Source organism: Heteronotia binoei, chromosome 2 (assembly GCF_032191835.1).
Source record: "Heteronotia binoei isolate CCM8104 ecotype False Entrance Well chromosome 2, APGP_CSIRO_Hbin_v1, whole genome shotgun sequence".
NCBI classification, from domain to species: domain Eukaryota; kingdom Metazoa; phylum Chordata; class Lepidosauria; order Squamata; family Gekkonidae; genus Heteronotia; species Heteronotia binoei.
In genome coordinates this window covers 18,194,802-18,210,887 of record NC_083224.1, presented here as the reverse complement: position 1 = coordinate 18,210,887, position 16,086 = coordinate 18,194,802, and the positions used below count along the sequence as shown (strand labels likewise).

Genomic DNA, 16,086 nt, shown 5'->3' with positions numbered 1-16,086 from the left:
TCTTGTATTGTGAGAAAGGGAGAAAAGTACTTCTTTCTCTACTTTCTCCATCCCATGCATTATCTTGTAAACCTCTATCATGTCACCCCGCAGTCGACGTTTCTCCAAGCTAAAGAGTCCCAAGCGTTTCAACCTTTCTTCATAGGGAAAGTGCTCCAGCCCTTTAATCATTCTAGTTGCCCTTCTCTGGACTTTCTCCAATGCTATAATGTCCTTTTTGAGGTGCGGCGACCAGAACTGCACACAGTACTCCAAATGAGACCGCACCATCGATTTATACAGGGGCATTATGATACTGGCTGATTTGTTTTCAATTCCCTTCCTGATAATTCCCAGCATGGCGTTGGCCTTTTTTATTGCAGACGCACACTGTCTTGACATTTTCAGTGAGTTATCTACCACGACCCCAAGATCTCTCTCTTGGTCAGTCTCTGCCAGTTCACACCCCATCAACTTGTATTTGTTGTTGTTCATCTTGTCAAAGGGCCACCAAGCCTGGCCTAACAACAAGCAGGAGCTTGGGGACAGGTCAGCCGTTGACTATTACATGACATCTCTTCCAGAGAGAAACCTAGACGCGTCACGCTCTTCTGTCAGAATCACCAGAAACTCTATGATAAAAACAGCAATACTGGCTAGAGAGGACTGACGTCACTTCTGGGTTTTTCCTGGAAGTGACATCAAGCTACCGGCCCCATGACCTTTTAATTTCTTTTCCTCCTGTGAAAGCTTCAGTTGGCAGAGGGAAACAAGAGGAGGAGGAACCCCTGCCCTCGCCAGGTGACTGGCAACCCTAGTTTGCCACCACAACAGCCCATCTTCTCCCTCTCAAAGGAACAGCTGCAAATGTGATAATGACCCATGACGGTGAAAGTGTAGAACATAATCCACTCAGCCTCCCTTCCAGCCATCATCAATCTCATTTTATCCTGCCCACTACGGACAGCATACTTTAACGGTTCTGTCATCCTCCATTTTCTTCAGCAATAATCCTGAGAAAGAAGATGAGAGAAAGCGGCTAGCCAATGTCCCCCAGGAAGTCTCATGGCAAAGAAAGGACTTGAACTCAGACCTCCCAGCTCTTATTCCAGCATTAACTTCTGCACTGCACTAGCCCAGCTTCAAAACCTACCTCTTGTATGAAACATCTGACTTAGACCTCCTCCGGTGCCGAAACTAAGCTGCCTATTAGTAACTGCCACGACAACAGTTTATCTTAGTTCCACTAGCTTCTACTATCTTCTCGCCCCTCAGCTCACTGTTCCCAATATTTAAGAACATAAGAGAAGCCATGTTGGATCAGGCCAATGGCCCATCCATTCCAACACTCTGTGTCACACAGTGGCCAAAAAAACCCAGGTGCCATCAGGAGGTCTATCAGTGGGGCCATAAGAACATAAGAGAAGCCATGTTGGATCAGGCCAATGGCCCATCCTGTCCAATACTCTGTGTCACACAGTGGCCAAAAAACCCAGGTGCCATCAGGAGGTCTATCAGTGGGGCCAGGGCATTAGAAGTCCTCACACTGTTGCCCCTCCCAAGCACCAAGAATACAGAGCATCACTTGCCCCAGACAGAGAGTTCCAGCAATATACTGTGGCTAATAGCCACTGATGGACCTCTGCTCCATATGTTTATCCAATCCCCTCTTTGTTATCTTCTCAGGGCAAGGCCCTTCCTTTTTGCTTACAGCCCTGAAAAGGCACTACCCGGGTCCGTGTTGCAATGACAAGCAAACAATAAAACGGATTGTTGTAACAACAACAGGTGTCGGTTCATTGCCGCTTAGCATTTTAGGGAGAGCTTGCATGCGCCAGGCTAACGTTGGGCCCTCTTGGCAGCTCAAGCTGCCTTTTTGGCATTTATGATGGAATTTTCTTTGGCTGCTGTGAGCAGAAGTTCCTGTTTGGCAACCGGGTATTGAACGGCTTCTCTTTTGTGACACAGACATTTTATTCACAGTTCAGAGAGCACCATGACTGGCAGAAACTCCTGGAGAAAATGCAATGAAACGATCGTTTTGAGTGGGATTAAATGCTTCAGATCCCGTTAAACTTCAAAGAGATTTCCCTCCCCCTTCTTGAGGAACCCCCACGCCCCTTCGCCGAACTGAACTCGGAGATACTCTGTTCTTCTGAGAGAGTTAGCAGATATTACCTGTATTGATGCTATTTTAAAGAAGAATGTGATGTTCTGTGTAATATGTTTTGTCAGACGCTGACGATTCTTACTGCCTTCTGAGCCACTATGTACGTTATTAGCATGCTATGCCTATTTGAATAGATATTACCTTTGTATTGAACCTTGTGGCGGAACCGGCCCGATTCTGCCTTCAGACCCGGTCCCGTCAGCTCCCTATTGAGTCGCCAACTCCTGGAGGGAGCTATTTCTCCTCCTGCCCCTTGGGCTCGCTGCCACCACCTGCTCAGTCCCGGGGTTCAGATTGAGAGGAACAGGACTCCCAATCCCCCTCTCCAGCTGTGAGGCTAGGCCTCCAGGTCCTCTGCCACCCTGCACTTGGGTTTCACAGAGACCTCAGCGCTTCTTTGGGGCACCCCTGGAGGATTGGCACCTTATCCAACTGCATGCCTTCCCCCTTCCCCGGGGCCCCCTTCCTAACACAGCGTGGTCTAAAGCGGTCTGGGGATCTATGTGGTACAGAGATTGACTGCCAGCATTTAAACAGTAAAAATATATTTATTCAAAAAGAGAAAAAGATAGGAAAAGAAAAACAAAACAAAAACAGTTGCATTTACAAACTTAGCACAGCACAGCAAACAGCATGACAAAGGAAAGGTGTTTATAAACGCTTTCTACTGTCCCTGGTCTAACCTTGCCCTGTCTTGTGAATTACTTACTTGGTCTGCCTGCCTGGGGCCTCCCAGGCAGGAGCCTCCATTGCTCACCACATGCTCGCTCGAGCGCCGGCTTCCAACTGCCCTTCTCTTCCTGCTAACACACATGCCAAGAACAAAAGCACTTCCTGCCTCTCTAGGAGATTTTCCCCCTAGCGTTGTTGGTTTGGCTCTGGAAGGGAGGGGGGGAGTGAGGGGAAGGCTACAAAGCCTGCTGAGGGATTTACTGACCCCTGCCAAATGAAGCACCACCACTGACTAAAATGGCGTTTCTCCACAAACCTCCTTTATGAACGGTGCCCGTGTGATTCTGATACTAGGTAGATTGTAAAGTTATATTCTGTCTAGGTTTCTGTTGGGAAGGGGGTTATGGGTTATAGGAGAGTAAGTTAGGTGTAGTGGTTAAGTGTGTGGACTCTTATCTGGGAGAACCAAGTTTGATTCTCCACTCCTCCACTTGCAGCTGCTGGAATGGCCTTGGGGCAGCCATAGCTCTTGTAGGATTTGTCCTTGAAAGGGCAGCTGCTGGGAGAGCCCTCTCAGCCCCACCCACTTCACAGGGTGCCTGTTGTGGGGTGGGGGGGAGAAGATATAGGAGATTGTAAACCGCTCTTGAGAAGATAAAGGAGAATGGCCAGTTTGGTGTAGTGGTTAAGTGCATGGACTCTTATCTGGGAGAGTCTTATCTGGGAAACTCTTATTGGGGAGGGACGGTGGCTCAGTGGTAGAGCATCTGCTTGGGAAGCAGAAGGTCCCAGGTTGAATCCCTGGCATCTCCAAAAAAGGGTCTAGGCAAATAGGTGCGAAAAACCTCAACTTGAGACCCTGGAGAGCCGCTGCCAGTCTGAGAAGGCAATACTGACTTTGATGGGCCAGGGGTCTGATTCAGTATAAGGCTTCATATGTTCATATGTTCAACCGGGTTTGATTCCCCACTCCTCCACTTGCAGCTGCTGGAATGGCCTTGGGTCAGCCATAGCTCTGACAGAGGTTGTCCTTGAAAGGGCAGCTGCTGTGAGAGCCTCCTCACCCCCACCCACTTCACAGGGTGTCTGCTGTGGGGGGATATAGGAGATTGTAAACCGCTCTGAGTCTCTGATTCAGAGAGAAGGGTGGGGTATAAATCTGCAGTCTTCTTCTTTAGTATCTTGTGAGCATAATTCTGCATATGCTGCAGGAGTTTTTTTGAGCAGGAATGCAGTTCCGGCCGGCTTGGTGTCAGCAGTGTGTGGCCAAATTTGCAAATGAGTTCCAGCTGGGGATTCTCTACAAAAAAAGCCCTGTATGAAACAATGGCGATGTCAGGGAGTGTGGCCTAATATGCAAATGAGTTCCTGCTGGGCCTTTTCTACCAAAAAAGCTCTGCTGTTCTGTATATCTTGCTATAATTCCATAAAAACTGAGAATTGGAGAGAGAGTCAGCGGTCTAATGAGGGAGAGTTCCAGGCATGGGCATGAATTGTAATCTGAGCTTGTGAGAAGATTTCTCCCCATAATGCTTTCCCCAGAGGACCCTGCCATTTCTCCTGAATGCCCTCCTCTCTGAAACTAATGACACCTTTAATAAACCGCCAGGGAAACCCACTTCAGGTTCATGATTAAGGCAGGTGTCCAAAGGACAGCTGCAAATGTGATAATTGCCCATGACAGTGATAGTTTGGAACATGATCCACTCGTCCTTCCAGCTCCTCACAGCCTTCCGCAATTAGCTTCTAAACAGACACTTGTCAGTTCACTTGGAGCAATTAAAAATCATCCCCAAGGGACTAAGCGCAAACATTTTATAAACTGGGGAAAAAGGGGGTTCTTTTTCTAAATTTGCTGTTTAGTACACACATTACGTAAACATAACAGGATCCAATCCTGCGATATCCCACCAAATATGTAAGGAAAAACTGACCAAATACTATTGCCCCATTTCTGTGATGAGCCCCAACTATTAATTTATTCCTCTACATCTTTTCTAAGGCTTCAAGCGGTCATTTTATAATTGGTCTGGGATGCCTATTTCCACTGTTGGATCAGAAGAAGAAGACCGCAGATTTATACTCCGCCCTTCTCTCTGAATCAGAGCCTTAGAGTGGTTTACAATCTCCTTTAGCTTCCTCCTCCAAAACAAACACCCTGTGAGGTAGATGGGGCTGAGAGAGCTATGACAGAAGCTCCCCTTTCAAGGACAGCTCTGTGAGAGCTATGGCTGACCCAAGGCCATTCCAGCAGCTGCAAGTGGAGGAGTGGGGAATCAAGCCCAGTTCTCCCAGATGAGAATCTGGGAGAACACTTAACCACTACACCAAACAAAATTAAGTGGACACTTAACCACTACACCAAACAAAATTAGCAGCATGTGGGAATGCCCAGCACACGTCTACTTGACAGTTTCTGGGCTGGATCCAGAGATAAACTTGGGAATAATCCATTGCAACTGAGCCATGGAAATCCTCACTTGGGAAAATTGGATATAAATGAATTCATATTATTTCGATTTATTTGGATTGTTTTTTTAATCTTCCTTTCCAAATATTAAAAAGGTAAAGGTGGTCCCCTGCGCAAGCACCAGTCGCTTTGGACTCTGGGGCAATGTTGCTTTCGCAACCTTTTCACGGCAGACTTTTTAAGGGGTGGTTTGCCATTGCCTTCCCCAGTCATCTACCTTTGTTCAAAACAGCTTAAAAAGTTGAAGAGCAACGGGCATCAAAAGCTAATTTAAAAAAATACATCAGAGACTCAAGCGGCAGAGAATTCCAAAGCGATAAAAAAACAACAAAGCGGGCCAGAGCAAAACAAAGAACACAAGTATAGACAGCTTTAAGCCACAAGCATAAACAACTTCAAGAGGGGATTGGATAAACATAAGGAGCAGAAGTCCATCAGTGGCTATTAGCTACAAGATGTAGATGGAACACTATATCTGGGGCAGTGATGCTCTGTATTCTTGATGGTTGGGAGGCAACAGTGGGAGGGCTTCTGGACCACTGCTGGACCTCCTGAGTTTTGACGCCTTTGTAACGTAAGAGTGTCCAACTGGATGGGCCTTTGGTCTGATCCAACATGGCTTCTCTTATGCTCTTATGAACCAAATGGATGGGGTTAAAAAGATTTATGAATTGGTGGACCTCCTGATGGCACCTGGTTTTATTTGGCCACCGTGTGACACAGAGAGTTGGACTGGATGGGCCATTGGCCTGATCCAACATGGCTTCTCTTATGTTCTTATGTGACACAGAGTGTTGGACTGGATGGGCCATTGGCCTGATCCAACGTGGCTTCTCTTATGTTCTTATGTGACACAGAGTGTTGGACTCGATGGGCCATTGGCCTGATCCAACATGGCTTCTCTTATGTTCTTATGTGACACAGAGTGTTGGACTGGATGGGCCATTGGCCTGATCCAACATGGCTTCTCTTATGTTCTTATGTGACACAGAGTGTTGGACTGGATGGGCCATTGGCCTGATCCAACATGGCTTCTCTTATGTTGTTATGTGACACAGAGTGTTGGACTGGAAGGGCCTTTGGCCTGATCCAACATGGCTTCTCTTATGCTCTTATGTGACTCAGAGTGTTGGACTGGAAGGGCCATTGGCCTGATCCAACATGGCTTCTCTTATGCTCTTATGTGACTCAGAGTGTTGGACTGGATGGGCCATTGGCCTGATCCATCAGGGCTTCTCTTATGTGACACAGAGTGTTGGACTCGATGGGCCATTGGCCTGATCCAACATGGCTTCTCTTATGTTCTTATGTGACACAGAGTGTTGGACTGGATGGGCCTTTGGCCTGATCCAACACGGCTTCTCTTATGTTCTTATGTTAATTGTTCCTTTTTTTCTTCTTTTTCATTTTTTTGATGTTGCAGACTGCAAACTAAATGGCGATATCAAATTGATCTGGGAGGATCTGATTCTCGCAAGCTTGACCATTCCCATGTGACAACACGCAGAAAATGGCGAATGAGAATTTTGCTGAATTCTTGAACAAACTCAAGGAAATGCATGAGAAGGAAGTCCAAGGTAGGAAGAATGCCCACAGCCGGGAAGCTACCCTCAGAAGCTTGTGGACTCAGAGGCTGAGTCTTAACTATTGGCACAACACCACAAAGGGTTGGATCATACCCAGGGTTCATTTTGTAGAAAAATAGGTGGTGGAGCATATTAGCATAACTCATTACCATATGCCGCCCCCACCACCACCACCCACACACACCACCAAAAGCAACCTGATGCAAGAAAAGAGAGCCCCAGGCAAGCGAGACCTGCTTGGGCTGGCTAGAGCACCAGCCAGCCCAAGCAGGCTTCACTCGCCTGGAGCTCTCCTGGGCTGCCCTTCCCCCAGTCAAAAGGCCAGCAAGCCACCCACCACCCCAAATCACATAAGAAGTGGAGAAAGGGTGATGTGGGCTTCTCCAGGCGTTAATGAGAGCTGCTGGGGGCATGGCAAAGCTCCTGGTGGCTGGCTGGCTGGCTGCCCGCTCTCCCAATCCAGGGATTGTTATGCAGCTGCACCTACTATTCAAGGGACAAAGTAGGTAGGTGCGGAGGAAGAGGGGGAACCCTCAGAAAGGTTCAGGACCTGCACTTTTATGAGCTCCTGCGGAACCTGAGGCCTGATCGTACCACTTTTCCACTGGTGCAAGACAGGCAGTCTTAGTTCCTCAGTATGGCTTTTTGCCCTCAGAGGTAGGGTTGCCAATCCCCAGGCGGGGGCAGGGGATTCCCCAGGTTGAAGGCCCTCCCCCCCCGCTTCAGGGTCATCAGAAAGTGAGGGGAGGGGAGGAAAATGTCTGCTGGATGCGCCATTATTCCCTAAGGAGACCGATTCCCATAGGGTATAATGGAGAATTGATCTGTGAGTATGTGAGGCTCTGGAGGGGGGCTGTTTTTTGAGGTAGAGGCACCAAATTTGAAGCATAGCATCCAATGCCTCTCCTCAAAATACCCTCCAAGTTTCAAAAGGATTGGACCAGGGGGTCCAATTCTATGAGCCCCAAAAGAATGTGCCCCTATCCTTCATTATTTCCAATGGAGAAAAGGCATTTAAAAGGTGTGTAGTCCCTTGAAATGTGATGGCCAGAACTCTCTTTGGAGTTCAATTATGCTTGTCACACCCTTGCTCCTGGCTCCACCCCCCAGTGTCTCCTGGCTCGACCCCCAAAGTCCTCAGATATTTCTTGAATTGGACTTGGCAACCCTACACAGAGGTCATCTGATCCCTGGCATAGCCTGTTGAGGGATCAAATGGCATTGCCTTGGAGGTCTCCATACTGATAGGACTCTGCTGTTTCCTTCACCGCCACCTACCCACCCCAGAATTAAACCCAAATGGGGACCATATAAACTATATAAAAGATGCAGCCTTTTATTCCAGTTTGATCCTTGCAGCTGTTACACACCTTCAGGCCTCATTTTGTGCAGGAGCTCAAAGGAGCTCGGCAACATAAGAACATAAGAGAAGCCATGTTGGATCAGGCCAATGGCCCATCCAGTCCAACACTCTGTGTCACATAAGAACATAAGAGAAGCCCTGTTGGATCAGGCCAGTGGCCCATCCAGTCCAGTACTCTGTCACACAGTGCCCTACAAAACCCAGGTGCCATCAGGAGGTCTATCAGTGGGGCCAGGACACAAGAAGTCCTTGCACTGTTGCCCCTCCCAAGCACCAAAAATACAGAGCATCACTTGCCCCAGACAGAGAGTTCCAACCACTGATGGACCTCTGCTCCATATGTTTATCCAATCCCCTCTTGAAGCTGGCTATGCCTGTAGCCGCCACCACCTCCTGTGGCAGTGAATTCCATGTGTTAATCACCCTTTGGGTGAAGAAGGACTTCCTTTTATCCATTCTAACCTGACTGCTCAGCAATTTCATTGAGGGTCTTGTATTGTGAGAAACTGAGAAAAGTAGTTCTTTTTTCTACCTTCTCTGTAACCTCTAAATTTTATGGTGCTCTTTTTTTTCTTACCCATCTCCCCCCACCCCCCCAAAAAAATACTTGCTTCTGGGCTCCATTGTTGAATTTTGTGAGAATTTTGCTGAACTCTTAAGATTTGACAAACTTTCTAATATTTTTCCCCGCCAAAAAAGGGGAAAATAACCAAAACATACAAAGCAGACAGATGGAAATCTTCATCATGCCACTGTGGCCACATAGGAGAAAGGAATTTTAAAAGTATGATGAGATAATTGATTGATGATTGATAACGATCATTCAAGAAGCATTTTAAAGTAGATGCTGAGCTGATAGAATTGAGTACCCCTTCTGGCAATGCCAGAAGGGGGGGGTGGGGGGAGATGGGTAAGATGGACTGGCAACTTCCATTTCCATGTATCAGAAGAAGTGTGCATGCGCACAAAAACCTATAATAAAACTTTTGCTGGTCTTGATGGTGCTGCTGGATTCAAACTTTGTTCTGCCGCTTCAGGACTCTGGATAGCCCCATTTTGGCAAACAGTACTACACTAACAAGTGGTTTTGGGACTGCACTTTGCAGACAAGGATGTCATTCAAAACATCCCGATTCCTTAGAAGCGTCATGTGACATTTGCACTGTCGAGTGATCTACACCAAGGGTCTAGCACAGGGGTGGCCAAACTGTGGCTCAGGAGCCACGTGTGGCTCTTTCTCACATATTGTGTGGCTCTCGAAGCCCCCACCACACCGTCAGCTGGCTTGGAGAATGCATTTCAAGTTAAAGTTGCTTTCTTTCCACCTCTCTCTGCCTCATCTATTTTCCTGCCTGCCTGCTCTCAAACATCTGGCACTAATGTCTTGATGACTCTCAAACATCCGATGTTTATTCTCCATGGCTCTTATATTAAGCAAGTTTGGCCACTCCTGCTCTAGCATCTTGTCCAAATGTTCTTTATTTAACTCTTTCAGGCCTGCAAACAAAACTGAACGAGCTAACCAACGAGAAATGCCGGTGAGTGAAGCAGATACTGTTCTGTTCTGCATTCTGTGGGCAAAGGTGGATTTTCGGTTGTTCGTGTTAGAATATTCAGGGTCACGCCCGTGCATAAGGCGTTCCTCCAGACAATAGCTATGGGAAATTAGGAGCTGGGACTGGACCGTCTTAGCCGGGTTTGTATGAAGGTCTGTTTGAATGCACCAATAAGGGGATTCCTGGGACAGGGGGGTAAACCCTTTTTTCTGAGCCAGCCTTAAAACTGCCATCTCTGAGATTTGTGGGGGTGGGAGCCTGGGGATATTGGGTTTTGAGGAGGGGAGGGAACTCAGCAGGGTATAATGCCATAGAGTCCACTCTCCAAAGCAGCCAAGAGGAGAGGTCCATCAATTGTTTCCTGCATTGTGCAGGGACTTGGACTAGATGTCCCTGGAGGTCCCAACTCTAGGATTCTAGGATTCTAGGATTATCTATGATTCTATGATGTCCCTGGAGGTCCCACCTCTAGGATTCTATGATTATCTATGATGCTATGATGTCCCTGGAGGTCCTACCTCTAGGATTCTATGATTATCTATGATTCTATGATGTCCCTGGAGGTCCCACCTCTAGGATTCTATGATTATCTATGATTCTATGATGTCCCTGGAGGTCCCACCTCTAGGATTCTAGGATTATCTGTGATTCTATGATGTCCCTGGAGGTCCCACCTCTAGGATTCTATGATTATCTATGATTCTATGATGTCCCTGGAGGTCCCACCTCTAGGATTCTATGATTATCTATGATTCTATGATGTCCCTGGAGGTCCCACCTCTAGAATTCTATGATTCTATGATTATCTATGATTCTATGATGTCCCTGGAGGTCCCACCTCTAGGATTCTATGATTATCTATGATTCTATGATGTCCCTGGAGGACCCATCTCTATGATTCTATGATTCTATGATTACAACAGATCTCTGCTATCTGGAGATCTGTTGTAATTCCAGGAGATCTCCTGGTCCCGCTTGGAAGTTGACAACTCTATTCCGCTTGCACAGATAATTTCGACACTCACAGCCAGGTTTTGCTAAATCTATTCGTTCATGACATTAATAGTATAGGACAAGCAAGGGGGTCTCTTTTGGGGGGGAGTTAGAATCCATCAGCCTTCTCATTTTGCTTCCTTTGTTCTCCCTGGAATTAGAGATACCCAGAGAATAGAAGAGCTCTTCGCCAAAAACCACCAGCTACGAGAACAGCAGAAAGTCCTAAAAGACAATGTGAAGGTGTTGGAAAACAGGTAAATCATATGCATCCCCATGTAAGCTAAGCCCAGCAGATATCTGACTTTTCTTTATCACCATATGGGCTCTGGTTCATTAGCACATGTAGCAATACTTTCAGTACTCTATAACAGGGGTGCCAAACATGCGTCCCAGGGGGTCAAATGAGGCCCCCAAGCAACTGACTGTCATCTGCTTCCTTCTCCCTCTCTCTGGCTTCCATCTGCATCACAGCTTGCTTTGCTAGGCTTGCTCAATCGCACAGGAGCTACAGAAACGAACAATCTATTCAGATTTGAATTTAGTGGTGGGACGTTCAGAGAGGGCCTCTGAGCTCTAAAAATATTACAAGTTGTCATATCAAGAGAACATCTGTATCTAAAAAATATTGCATCTCTCTTTGCATCTGTCTTTGTCTAAAAAAGTTACATCTCACTTCTCCTAGAGAGAAGCCCTCTGCTCTAAAGGCATTACACCTGTCTTCATATAGAGAGTACACCTCTGGTTTTAAAATGTCTTCACCCTTCATTATTCGTCCTTCCTTCAGGTTACGAGCTGGTCTCTGTGACAGATGCCAAGTGACTCAAGAGCTCGCGAAGAAGAAGCAGCACGAATTTGGGAAGGCCCATTTCCAGAGCCTCCAACACATCTTCATTCTCAGTAAGCCGAGCAGAGATCTGGAGTTCTTGCATGTGTCTGATAGTGAGAGAGTTGGACACTCTGTCTAGCTAAGGGGTTTGATTCCCCACTTCTCCACTTTCAGCCATAGCTCTCGTGGGAGCCATAGCTCTCGTGGGAGTTGTCCTTGAAAAGGCAGCTGATGTGAGAGCTCTCTCAGCCCTACCTACCTCACAGGGTGTCTGTTGTGAGGGGGGGAGAAGATAAAGGAGATTGTAGGCTGCTCTGAGACTTTGTCCTTGAAAGGGCAGCTTCTGTCAGAGCTCTCTCAGCCCCACCCTCCTCACAGGGCGTCTGTTGTGGGGGGAGAAGATAAAGGAAATTGTGAGCCGCTCAGAGACTCTGATTCAGAGAGAAGGGTGGGGTATAAATGGGAACTTATTTTGCTTCTGAAAAATCAGAACTTTTTGGCATTGTAGAAGAAGAAGAAGATGAAGAAGATATTGGATTTATATCCCGCCCTCCACTCCAAAGAGTCTCAGAGTGGCTCACAATCTCCTTTACCTTCCTCCCCCACAACAGACACCCTGTGAGGTGGGTGGGGCTGGAGAGGGCTCTCCCAGAAGCTGCCCTTTCAAGGACAGAGAGCGGCCTACAATCTCCTTTCCCTTCCTCCCCCACAACAGACACCCTGTGAGGTGGGTGGGGCTGGAGAGGCCTCTCCCAGAAGCTGCCCTTTCAAGGACAACCTCTGCCAGAGCTCTGGCTGACCCAAGGCCATTCCAGCAGGTGCGAGTGGAGGAGTGGGGAATCAAACCCAATTCTTCCAGATAAGAGTCCGCACACTTAACCACTACACCAAACTAGTACCAAGCGAGATATTTTTGGTCTTGCTTTGTCAGCTCCACAGTTTCTGTTATATTTTAAGTGTCAGAAACTGACAGCCTGCATGATCAGAACAGAAATACAAACACAGATAATAATTGTGTCTAACTGGGACAAAGACAAAATTCAGAGAATACATTTCAGAGAATGTGGAAGCCTTCAGAGGGGATGCCGCCAACTCAAACGAGAAAGCAACTGGTTGGTCTGTTTGTTGTAGCAGAGGGTGAGAGACCCAACATAGCTTAGTGGTCAGACAAGGACCTGACACAACCAGGTTCAAATCCCTGCTCTTCCTTGAAAGCTTGCCAAGTGACTCTGGGCCCCATCACAATGTCTTGGACTGACCTACCTCACAAGAATTTGTTGCCAGAGGATGTAGTGATGGCCATGAGCACAGAGAGTTTTGAAAGGGGATGAGACACATTCATGGAGGAGAGGTCCATCAATGGCTACTAGCCATGGTGACTGAGGGGAACATCCACATTCAGAAGCACTAAACCTCTGAATCCAAGAACCAGGAAGGAAAATCAGGGAGAAGCCTCGTTCTCTGTGCCCTGCGGTTGGCCCCTGTGTGAGACAGCATGCTGGACTAGATGGACCTCTGGTCTGATCCAGCAAGGCTCTCCTTATGTTCTTATGAAGGCCTCGGCCTCTGTGCCCTCAGCCTCTGTGCCTCTGGTCTGATCCAGCAAGGCTCTCCTTATGTTCTTATGAAGGCCTCGGCCTCTGTGCCTCTGGTCTGATCCAGCAAGGCTCTCCTTATGTTCTTATGAAGGCCTCGGCCTCTGTGCCTCTGGTCTGATCCAGCAAGGCTCTTCTTATGTTCTTGTAAAATACTGGGTTCGATGCATCATGGTAAAACAGGAATCATGCTTTATTGTTCTCTACATACTAAGACAAAATGGCGAGGCCATGACCCCGCTTATATGCATGCACAAGAACCACTCCCCAGATCCCCATACCAAATCACAGCAGGGGGGAGGCAGCTTGTTTATCTGTTGCCCAAAGGGCCCGTGGTTATCTCATCTGGAAAAGTATTTTAGCTGTTCTTAATGGTCTGAGGACTGTTTTATGGCAGGGGTGGCCAAACTTGCTTAACATAAGAGCCACATAGGATAAACAACAGATGTTTGAAAGCCGCAAGACATTAACGTCAGAGGTTTGAGAGAAGGAAGGAAGGAAGGAAGGAAGGAAGGAAGGAAGGAAGGAAGGAAGGAAGGAAGGAAGGAAGGAAGGAAGGAAGGAAGGAAGGAAGGAAGGAAGGAAGGAAGGAAGGAAGGAGGAGAGTTGGAAAGAAAGCAACTTTAACTTCAAATACATTCTCCAAGCTGCTGGCTGGCTTGGTTTGAAGAAGTGATTTAAAGAGACAAATGCCTTCTCCAAGGTGGTGGGGGCTTTGAGAGCCACACAATATGTGGTGGAAAGCCACATGTGGCTCACGAGCCACAGTTTGGCTGCCCCTGTTTTATGGTTCCCCTTTTAAGCTGCCCGGAGTTGCTTTATATAGGCGCCATGGCTTGTTTTTATACTGATTCTTTTGTTGTTGTGTTACCGTTTTTTTTAAGCTTAGTGAGTTACCTTGAGCAGGTCTCTTGCAAAGGCAGCGTGTCTGTTTTCCCAAATCAATAATGAAATAAACAAACCCAGTTAGCCCCTCAGAAGGCAGTGCAAAACTTCAGCCAAACTTGCCCGCTGCAACCTATGCAGACGGCAATTTGGTCACTTACCTCCTCGGTTGGCGAGAGCAGTGCTGTCAAAAGAAAAAGTCAAGCGTGACGTGTCACGCGCCTGGAGCATGTGCCAGCCTGCAGTGGAACTTGGCGTGAACCCGTTTGTCGTGTTCGTGAGTGCTTTTCTCGGCTCTGAAAGTTTATTCTTCGCTTAGAGAAGCTTGCTGAAATAAAGCTGGGAATTCCAGGCCGTGGGAAGCTGATAATTCACTAGAGAAGAAGAAGAAGATATTGGATTTATATCCCACCCTCCACTCCGAAGAGTCTCAGAGCGGCTCACAATATCCTTTCCCTTCCTCCCCCACAACAGACACTCTGTGAGGTTGATGAAGATATTGGATATATATCCCGCCCTCCACTCCGAAGAGTCTCAGAGCGGCTCACAATCTCCTTTACCTCCCCCCACCCCACAACAGACACCCTGTGAGGTAGATGAAGATATTGGATTTATATCCCGCCCTCCACTCCGAAGAGTCTCAAAGCGGCTCACAATCTCCTTTACCTTCCCCCCTCTCACAACAGACACCCTGTGAGGTAGATGAAGATACTGGATTTATATCCCACCCTCCACTCCGAAGAGTCTCAGAGCGGCTCACAATCTCCTTTACCTTCCCCCCTCTCACAACAGACACCCTGTGAGGTAGATGAAGATACTGGATTTATATCCCACCCTCCACTCCGAAGAGTCTCAGAGCGGCTCACAATCTCCTTTCCCTTCCTCCCCCACAACAAATACCCTGTGATGTGGGTCGGGCTGGAGAGGGCTCTCACAGCAGCTGCCCTTTCAAGGACAGAGAGCGGCCTACAATCTCCTTTCCCTTCCTCCCCCACAACAGACACCCTGTGAGGTGGGTGGGGCTGGAGAGGGCTCTCCCAGCAGCTGCCCTTTCAAGGACAGAGAGCGGCCTACAATCTCCTTTCCCTTCCTCCCCCACAACAGACACCCTGTGAGGTGGGTGGGGCTGGAGAGGGCTCTCCCAGCAGCTGCCCTTTCAAGGACAGAGAGCGGCCTGCAATCTCCTTTCCCTTCCTCCCCCACAACAGACACCCTGTGAGGTGGGTGGGGCTGGAGAGGGCTCTCCCAGCAGCTGCCCTTTCAAGGACAGAGAGCGGCCTACAATCTCCTTTCCCTTCCTCCCCCACAACAGACACCCTGTGAGGTGGGTGGGGCTGGAGAGGGCTCTCACAGCAGCTGCCCTTTCAAGGGCAGAGAGCGGCCTACAATCTCCTTTCCCTTCCTCCCCCGCAACAGACACCCTGTGAGGTGGGTGGGGCTGGAGAGGGCTCTCACAGCAGCTGCCCTTTCAAGGGCAGAGAGCGGCCTACAATCTCCTTTCCCTTCCTCCCCCACAACAGACACCCTGTGAGGTGGGTGGGGCTGGAGAGGGCTCTCACAGCAGCTGCCCTTTCAAGGACAGAGAGCGGCCTACAATCTCCTTTCCCTTCTTCCCCCACAACAGACACCCTGTGAGGTGGGTGGGGCTGAGAGGACTCTCACAGCAGCTGCCCTTTCAAGGACAGAGAGTGGCCTACAATCTCCTTTCCCTTCCTCCCCCACAACAGACACCCTGTGAGGTGGGTGGGGCTGAGAGGACTCTCACAGCAGCTGCCCTTTCAAGGACAGAGAGTGGCCTACAATCTCCTTTCCCTTCCTCCCCCACAACAGACACCCTGTGAGGTGGGTCGGGCTGGAGAGGGCTCTCACAGCAGCTGCCCTTTCAAGGACAACCTCTGCCAGAGCTACGGCTGACCCAAGGCCATTCCAGCAGGTTCAAGTGGAGGAGTGGGGAATCGAACCCGGTTCTTCCAGATAAGAGTCCACAC

General features: G+C 48.3%; 1 protein-coding gene across 1 annotated transcript in view; it reads left to right on the top strand.

Annotated features, from left to right (window-relative positions):
• Positions 1-6,778: 6,778 nt before the first annotated feature.
• The window catches only part of RBBP8NL (RBBP8 N-terminal like), a 41,642-nt gene continuing 32,334 nt past the window's right edge, over positions 6,779-16,086 (top strand). Inside the window, exons 1-4 of the mRNA XM_060232936.1 lie at positions 6,779-6,868; positions 9,736-9,778; positions 10,951-11,046; positions 11,577-11,689. Coding sequence (XP_060088919.1) covers positions 6,802-6,868; positions 9,736-9,778; positions 10,951-11,046; positions 11,577-11,689 — 319 coding nt within the window. The 5' untranslated portion in view covers positions 6,779-6,801. The remainder of the gene's footprint in view (positions 6,869-9,735; positions 9,779-10,950; positions 11,047-11,576; positions 11,690-16,086) is intronic.